The sequence below is a fragment of the Piliocolobus tephrosceles genome, unplaced genomic scaffold, assembly GCF_002776525.5.
Source record: "Piliocolobus tephrosceles isolate RC106 unplaced genomic scaffold, ASM277652v3 unscaffolded_19946, whole genome shotgun sequence".
NCBI classification, from domain to species: Eukaryota; Metazoa; Chordata; class Mammalia; order Primates; family Cercopithecidae; genus Piliocolobus; species Piliocolobus tephrosceles.
Window position 1 is genome coordinate 1 of NW_022302027.1, and position 8,058 is coordinate 8,058.

The following is an 8,058-nucleotide window of genomic DNA, read 5'->3' on the forward strand; positions in this document are numbered from 1 at the left end:
GATTAGCAGGCCAGAACTACGACTTGCTAGATCTCCGGGGTCCCTGGGCTAGGAAGGCAGATGCATAGGGCAGGGCTGGCATGGCTTAGCATGGTCGGCCTTCTTGGGTTCTCCAGACTTCAGGGGAAGGGTAGCCTGTGGAGGGCTCACCGCCCGGGAGTTCTTGGCATCTTTGATGAGGTCCCGAGCGTAGAGTAGCTCATCCTGCACGGGCTCCAGGGGGCAGAGTCTCAGGGCCCGCACCTCCTCCTGCACTCGTCCACACAGCCGCTGCAGCATCTGGAACACAGTGGCAGGGGTGTCAAGGGGACCCCTGCTTCCACATCTTCGCAGGTGGGACCCCTTAGGCAGTGTTACTGGTGCTGGCAGTGGTGGAGGTGATGTCTCTGGCTGGCCTGGTCCCCCTTGCTACAGCCTTTCTGAATACCCAGCTGAGCTCCCAGAGTCCTGTGCACTCCTGCTGTTCGCCCATGTATGTTTGAAGCCCATATCCAGCATGCCCTCTCTTTCTGCTTCCCCACATGCTTCAGTCCAGTGACAGGCACCATGCAGTGCCTCTTCATGCTCCCCCACTCAATTTTCCATCACATCACACCTGTGCCCTGCATGCCCCAGGTATGCCCCCTGTGTCCCAGAGGGAAACGTTTACTTGCTCGGCGCTGCTGGTCACCAGGCCCTGCTGCAACCTGAAGGCCTGCTCCTGGGGGCACGTCTGGGAGTGGTTGTTCCTCACTAAGCACCATTGGATCTGGAGATGATGGGGTTGGTGGGTCAGGGCCTGGGGATGTGGGCTGCCCCCTGCTGCCCCCTGCCCCTTGCTGTCCCACCCTGCTTAGGATAGCACCCTGCACCTTCTGCCAGACGTCCTCGGTGCGCTCAGGGGCACTGCGATAGGCTTGGGAGATGTCGCTCACGGGGAAGGACATGAAGCGCAGCGTGTGGTTGCTGTGGGACACAGGGGCACAGCTGGGTGGGAACAGGTGAGGACGGGAGGCCCCTGCCTCCTCTGTCGGTGAGCAGCCCTCCAGCCCCCTTGCTCATCATTTCTTCCATGGCCCTTCCTAAAATTTCTGTGCAAATAGGTCAAAGGGGCTAGGGTGGGGCAAGAGTAGTTCAGGCCTGATCCAGGCACAGGGAGGCTGGGGACTTGGATTAGGGCAGAAGCATGGTCCACTCACCTCTCCAGGGCCCTTGCGATGTCCAGGAAGCCCAGGGCAGATGTATTGTTCCGGTCCCATAGGATAGTTCTGGGGGAAGGGTAAGCACCAGTTTGGCACCCCTCCCTCTGGGTCCCTACCAGGGGCCAGGGACACAATCCTCTTGGGGTAATAAGGATGACTCAGAGATGGTTCTGGGGTTGGGGGTCTTCTGAAAGCTGGGGTCCAGAGCATCAAGGCAAGCAGGGGGATTGTGTATATATGGGGAAAGGCTGGGGCTCCAGGTCAGGGGGACCCAGTGTGGGCCCCACCTGAGGGAGGAGTTTATCTGCAAGGCCTTAGACAGCATCTTGGCCCCGATGTCCTCCATGCCATTGCCGCTCAGATCCACCTTGGCCAGGCAGGTGTTGCTGCCCAGGGCATTGATGAGGATGCTGGTGCGAAGCTTCAGCCGGGAGTCTGCCACCGACAGTGACTGCAGGGACTGTGTGGGCAAGGGGGGGTTGGGCCCAGTCCCCACAGCCTCCTCCGACTACAGGTCCCCTCCCAGGCCCAGGCACTCACACAGTCCTCTTCCTGGATTAGCTGCACCAGCTTGTGGAGGATCTCCTCCAGGGTCCTGCAGGGAGGTGGGGCTCAGAGTAGGAGGGGAGGGGCTGGGGTCATGCTATTGGAGGAGGAGAGAGGTGGCCAGAGGTAACACGGTGAGCCAAGAAGATGGGTGAATGATGGGATAAGGGTCTGTGGGCACGGAAAGGGGGCCTCACTTGGCCTTGACATTGAAGTTCTTGCCCAAAAACAGGTGCTTGAGGGACTTGTTCTTGCCAAGTGCCGGCACTAGTGTCAGGAGGTCTGAGTCGAACCCTGGTGAGCAGACAGGAGAGGCCTGGCCTTGAGGCCTAAGGCTGACTGGTGTCCCCTCAGGGCTGCTTCTGCATGCTCCAGGTCCCTGTTCTCCCCGGCCCCAGGGAAGTGAGGCACCACTACTTACCATTGTCTGACAGATCCAGGCTGCCTACACAGGTGACAGCTCCCAGCTGTTCCTGCAAGGCTTGGGCTCCCGCTGAGCGGAGCTGCGGGGACAAGGTGAGGGGTGGAAGGCAGGAGTTGGGGTGGGGGATAGGGCACTTTATTTAAGGCTTAGGATAGAGTAGTCACACCAGAACTCAAATTCATGCCAGGATCTGGGTGTAAAATCAGAGAGACTCTTTCCCCATACCAGATCCTTCCCTAGAGCTGGCTTCCCTCCCTTCGGCCAGAAAGGCTGCTATTCCTGAGACAGCTTGCTCCTGCCCTCTGGTGGAAAAGTCTGGTATCTCCCACCCCAAAGCTTCAAGGGCAGAGATACTAGAGACTGAGAGTGAATGGCCTCTTGGAAAAGAGGGCCACAGACCCCAGACTGAGAGGGGAAAGTGGTGGTGTGATCAGGTCAGGGGGTCGCAGAGGGTTAGCACAGAGGCTAGATGGAGCCAGGGTTTGACTTAGGTCCGAGAAATACACATGGGTCAGAGGCAGGCAGAGGGGTTGGGGACTGACGGCTCACCTCACAGCTGCTGAGATCCAGGTGCAGGTCACTGAGGTGACTGTTGAGGGAGAGGCCCTGAAGCAGCGCCCTGTGGGAGGGAGGTCAGCAGGCCCTCCTTTACCTCTTCCCACTCCCTGTGGTTCCCTTGGATGTGCCCCCAACCCTGCACCCACCCGACCTGAGGGCCTCCAGGGGCAGCTTTGTGGCTGACAGGTTGACATGGCTCAGTGTGTAGGCGCTGCTGAAGAACTGCTTGAAGGCCGGCGGGGCCTCTCGACCCTTCCTGTGGAGAGACCCCTGGGGTCAGTGAGGGAGGGAATTGGCCATGTCTTGCTCTGTCCTCCCTTCCCCCTCCTCTCCCACCTGTGGGAGCAGCTGTTGCGAGCCAGGTTGAGGTAGGTGAGGTGGGAGCAGCAGCCGTGGAGTAGGGCACCGAGAAGCTGTAGGGGGAGACATGGTGGGTCTCAGGGGAGCTGGAAGGGGGTGGGGAGTGGCAGGAAAGGACTCCCCCTTCCTCCCCATCGAGGTTCCTGGCTCTTCACTCTCTGTGGTCAGCCTGTGTGAGCCCCCTGTAGATGCCCACTCAGATTGTTGAAGCCTCTGTTTTCTCCCCTATGGAACATGGGCCTACTCCCTGCCTGGCTTCCAGGGGCATAGAGCTGCTCACAGGCAGTGGATGTGTAAAGTCAGGGCCACCATTGACTCCTAAGGCGCCTTGTTCAAGTTAGGAAAAGCATCCATTGCCCTGAGGGTGCCAGGGCGCACAGCTGGGGAAGGGAGCAAGGGCTGGCTTTTAAGCACAGCAAGCACAACCTTGTGACCTGGATAAAGTGCCACACAGGTATGAACTACAGACATTGCTTTATACTTTAGCTGAACCTGAAGTCATCCAGACAGCTCTGCCCACCTGTGTACTCAGGGATGGGGGTGAGACCGAGGCCCACTGTGGTCTCCCCACATCACCTCGGACTGGCTTCCCATCACCAACTCCTCACCAAGTCAATGACGCAGTCAGTTCCTGACAGGTCCAGGTGCACCAGAGCATTGGGTTGGGCCAGGAAACTGTAGAGGACCTGGAGCGAGAAGGATAGAGGGGTTGCAGGGGAAGGGACGACGGAGTCTCGCCACCCCCAGAGGCCATGGGGTAGAAGGCCTCCCAGCTCCTGAAGCTTGAGCATGCTTTCTTCAGGGGGCTGAGGCTGTTCTGAGGACTCACATTGGCCTCGTCCGTGGCGAGGAGCCCAGGGTTCTTGCTCAGGTCCAGGTATCGAAGGGAGCTGGCAAATGCTGGGTTGGCCCCGAAGGTCTGGCCGAGTGCCTGGAGCCCTGAGCACAGTGGGCACTGGACTGGGTTGGCCCCTAGCCCCACCTCTTCCCCTCAGCACATAACTCTTCCCCGCTCCCCAAATGTGGCTCCTTTTCACTCTTCCATCCCTGAGATGGTGTGTGAGTGTGTGGGTGTACCTCTGGAGCTCAACACTCCAGGCAGCACCAGGGTAGGGTCAGAGGTCAGGGGTCCTGGTGCGAGTACCTCGAGGGGAAATTGCAGTCTTGGCCAGGCACAGTTTGGTGAGGCCAGTGGGGAAGCAGAGGAGCTGCTGGCTCAGACTGAAGAAGCCTGGGGAGTGGAGAGAGAAACGGGCCCAGTGAGGGACAGGGCAGTGGGCGTGGGTGGCACAGAGTCAGGTTGGGGGCTTGAGTAGGGTACAGGCCTTGGGTCAAGGATGGAGGTTTCAGGGCAGGGGCTGGAATCAGGCTGGAGAGCTGCTGTTCAGACCTGGTTGGGTTCTGGGCTAGGACAGGGGTCTGCATTGTGGTGGGGACAGGATTCAGGGCTGGGGCTCACCCTTGTCCTCGATGGGGTTGTGGGACAGAGTGAGGGCATGCAGCACACAGCTCCCGTTCTCCCCAAACACCCCGGCCAGCTTCTGGACAAAATCCCTTCAGGGAAGGGGAGGAAGGATTTGTCCTGAGCTGAGCCCCAGGTCCCAGCCTCTGGGCTTCCCCTCCTCCTCTACCTGCCTGCCTGGCTGGGGCTGCAATGGTCAGAGATCCCCACAACAGGGGAACAGCTCAGGGCCTGCCGGGGAGCTTGTCACCACTCCGGAGTACCTGGGGGCATTCCACACCTTAGGAAGTTGTGCTGAGACAAACATCAGCTTTGGGTCCTCAAGACTGGAGCAGCCCACCCTGCTTGGTAGTTAATGGAAAAAGAGGACAGGGCATGGAACATCCTGGGGAAAGGCCATGGAGCTAGGGGTCAGGAGGCTTGGGTCTGAGTCCTAGCTTGACCTCCGAATTGTTTTGTGCCCTCTTTTGGCCTTGGTCTCCTCTTCTGTAAAGAGAGGCACTGGATAAGATAGTCCAGAGGCCTGCACCATGCTCTGAGGTTCTGGGACCCTAAAACTACATCAAGGGTGCACTACTGCCCAAGGAGGAGGCTGGCCTCACGTCTTAAGCCCGGCGTTGTCCAGCACCAGCTCTTCGAGGCTCCCCGACTTGCTCAGGGTATGTAGCACCTGTTCTAGCACTTCAGAGCCCTGAGGACAGAGGGGGTCTTGCGATCAGCAGCCAAGGGGGGCACTACTCCTCCCACCTCACCAGCCCCTCCTAGTTCCTACCAGTCGCAAGTCCTTGCAGTAGAGTTTGGTGAACCACTGGTTGTAGGCCAGGGCTGCTACCATTAGGGCCAAGTCTCTGTGGGGATATGGAAGGGGGCAAGAAAGTGGTGAGCAGGTGGCTGGGTCAGAAAAGAAGAGACCAAGGATAGGTAGTTGGGCTGGGGAAGGCCTAGATGGGTAGATGGGGATGGGATGGAGTTGGGGAGTTAGAGCTGGGGCTGTGGGACCAGAAGGGTGCTCCTGGGAAGGGCTGGGGTTGGGCTGAAGTTGGGAATTTGAGGGTGGAGTCTCTGCCCCATCTGCTTACCGGCTCTCCAAGTGGCTGAAATCCAAGAGATTGAACTCCCGGTTATCTTCAGCATGGTAGATGGTGTCCACATCCTTGGAGAGGTGGAACTGGCTCACACCTGCTCCCCACTTCCTCCTTAGCCCCCTCCCTCCAGGCCCCACTTGTTCCCAATGGAGTCCCTGTCCAACGTACCCATTGAACCTCCTCACGGCAGTGTAACCCATTGTAGTCACACAGAGCAGCGTAGGTCTCAGAGAAGCCACCTGTGGGGCAGGAGATAGGCTGGTTCCATGAGGGTAAGGAAATGGGGAATAGGCTTGGATTCAAGAACAGTCAAGTTCACTTTAATTGGCAGTGCTCTTGGTTCTTGCTATGCCGTGAACTTCCTGAGGTCTGGGAGCTGGGAGTCCTTAGGGCAGGCAAAGCAATCCCACGCAGGCAACACTCAGTGCACAAAGGGCTGTGGTCATGGGCCAAGATGGTGCAGTGCCTACTTTCCTCACATCTGCCCCTGCTCACCGCAGACACTGTGGGTGGTAGATGTGGAAGTCTCAGAGTTGGGGGATGTGTCTCGGGGCCCCTCTGGAGTGTCTGCGTTTCCACGCCGGATCAAACACCTGGAAAAGAAACAAGTCATTCCAGAGAGGGCTGGAAAGAGGCTCTCAATTCTTTCCCCGTTACAGCTCCTGCATCCCAGGAAAAACCAGGAGTGGGGACCTGAGAGCTCTCCTTCTCAGCCCTGGTCCAGGGGAAGGAGGAAGGGAAGGAGAACTCTCTCTCTCATCTAATGCCTTAAGAGACCCCTCATTTGCCACTCACCCAGGGCCAGGGCAGACCTTGGACAGGGCAGAGCTCACATGTCGTGTCACCTGGTCCACACTTTCAGCTGATGGCAGCCGCATGCTCACCATGCCACGCTCCGTCTCCACCAGGATCTGGGGGAGACGAAGCATCAGAGCCTCAGACTCCCTCCTCTCTGCTCCTTCCTCCAGCTGGCCCAGTAGTGGGGCCCAGAGCCCTGGTACTCACCTGGTTCTGACTGAGCGTGTTGAAGGCACGGATCTCCAGGACATTGAAGGAGCTCTCCACCTAGGAGGGATGGAGATGCTCAGCTCCTGGTAAGGACCCGGGTAGCCAGGCTCGGGAGGTAGGGAGAATGCCAGGTGCTCTCCTGCTCCTCAGCCCAACTCACCTTGGCTGGGACTTTAAGGGGGAAGAGGTGGAGGCGCCAGGAGGTCAGGGCCTGCAGAGAGAGGAAAAGAATGTTGGCGGTTCATGGCAGCTTCTGGGCTCTGGTGGCCCTGCCCTCCTTAAGCCCTTTAGCTCTGCTCTTGGATTGTCCCCCCAACCCGATGCCCTACCCTAGACTTTTGGACATCAACGCAGTCCAGCCCTGCTTCCTTCCCCCAGGTTTTGTCTCTTCAGTGTCCACCCACTTCTGTCTCCTCTGTCCCCCCAGCTCCCTGCCCTCTCCTGGCCAGCTGCCCTTGCCAGCCACCTCCTGCCTCCCCACATGCCCGGTGCCCTCACCAGCACTCGGTCCTCAAACTTCTTGGGTTTTGTCTCCAACTTCACACGATGTTGTTGGAGCACGGCCCCTTGGCTCAGGCACCTCCGGATGCTGTCTGAGGGTGGGTGGGAGCCTGCTCAGAGCTTCCCCTCACCCTGGCCACCTCTACCTCCCAGAGCTCTCCAGATAGAGGCAGGATCAGGGTCAAATGAGATGAGAGAGAAACAGAGAGACAAAGAAGGGAGGACAGGGACAGAGGCCTTTCCTTCTTGGGTGACTTTTCACACTCTTTCTTTTTTGGCTTTTCTCTTCCTATTAGAAAGGGAGTAGAGTATGGAGAAAACTCCGGCTCCTGATGTCCCTGAGTCAGGGGACGGTTGCTGACTGTCTGTGGGAGGGTGTGTCTTACACTTCTGAGGGTGTGAAGAATTTCCAACCCATGCACTACAACAGCCATTGACACATACACAGTGAGTCAGTGTGTGGGGGTGTGGGGTGTCCCTTTGACTATATTCTAGGTGGTCTGGGTGTGAGTGTCTGCCTTTACTATGAGAGTGTGCATGCCTCCTGGAGATGTCAGGGAGTCTGAGTGTGGCATTGGTGGGGACAGGTAAGTGTGAATGAGTATGCTGTGGAAGGGGCACAGAGCCAGACAGTTCCTCCGTGTGTGTTGGGCGGGGAGAATTAACGTTTAAATGAGACCCATACCATCTGCTGGCAGAACCACCCAGATATAGTGTGTGTGTATGTGTGTGTGTGCGCGCGCGTGTGCTGGGGTGCCATCTCTGTGAAGATGTGTTTACACATGTCTCACGATTGTGCTGTGTGTGTGTGCAGGTGTGGGAGACCGCCACGGTGCAGCATGCCTCTGAGTATCCATGAGCATCCTGCGCTTTGCGTGGGCTAGCCTGTGCTCCTGTCTCTGGGGGTCAGGTTTGTGGCAGTGCTGGGTGGCC

The 8,058-nt window shown here is 58.3% G+C and overlaps 1 protein-coding gene across 4 annotated transcripts; it reads right to left on the reverse strand.

Annotated features, from left to right (window-relative positions):
• Window positions 1-6: 6 nt before the first annotated feature.
• On the reverse strand, window positions 7-7,582 carry LOC111552885 (capping protein, Arp2/3 and myosin-I linker protein 3). 4 transcript variants are annotated; one of them, XM_026450432.1, is made up of 24 exons: window positions 7,123-7,579; window positions 6,785-6,835; window positions 6,622-6,681; window positions 6,412-6,527; window positions 6,112-6,209; window positions 5,785-5,855; window positions 5,611-5,684; window positions 5,304-5,379; window positions 5,134-5,222; window positions 4,529-4,623; window positions 4,214-4,300; window positions 3,899-4,008; window positions 3,678-3,755; window positions 3,046-3,122; window positions 2,861-2,965; window positions 2,701-2,770; window positions 2,149-2,230; window positions 1,925-2,021; window positions 1,722-1,776; window positions 1,469-1,641; window positions 1,179-1,247; window positions 852-945; window positions 650-748; window positions 7-279 (listed from the first exon to the last, which is right to left on the reverse strand). In XM_026450432.1, exons 4-24 carry the CDS (start codon window positions 6,501-6,503, stop codon window positions 49-51), a joined length of 2,022 nt encoding a protein of 673 aa, XP_026306217.1. In that variant the 5' UTR covers window positions 6,504-6,527; window positions 6,622-6,681; window positions 6,785-6,835; window positions 7,123-7,579; the 3' UTR covers window positions 7-48. The 4 variants fall into 4 exon arrangements, with proteins under 4 accessions (XP_026306217.1, XP_026306218.1, XP_026306220.1 ...); XM_026450434.2 differs by having other exon boundaries at window positions 132-279; window positions 654-748; window positions 7,123-7,582; XM_026450433.1 differs by lacking the exons at window positions 6,785-6,835; window positions 7,123-7,579 and having other exon boundaries at window positions 6,450-6,527; window positions 6,622-6,672.
• Between the last annotated feature and the right edge of the window lie 476 nt (window positions 7,583-8,058).

Coding starts and splice junctions, on each gene's coding strand:
- LOC111552885 (XM_026450432.1), bottom strand. CDS start 6,503: ATGGTGAGCATGCGGCTGCCATCAGCTGAAAGTGTGGACCAGGTGACA. Junction 1,777..1,924: donor AACTTCAATGTCAAGGCCAA/GTGAGGCCCCCT, acceptor ACCTCCCTGCAG/GACCCTGGAGGAGATCCTCC. Junction 749..851: donor CCGAGGACGTCTGGCAGAAG/GTGCAGGGTGCT, acceptor CATCATCTCCAG/ATCCAATGGTGCTTAGTGAG.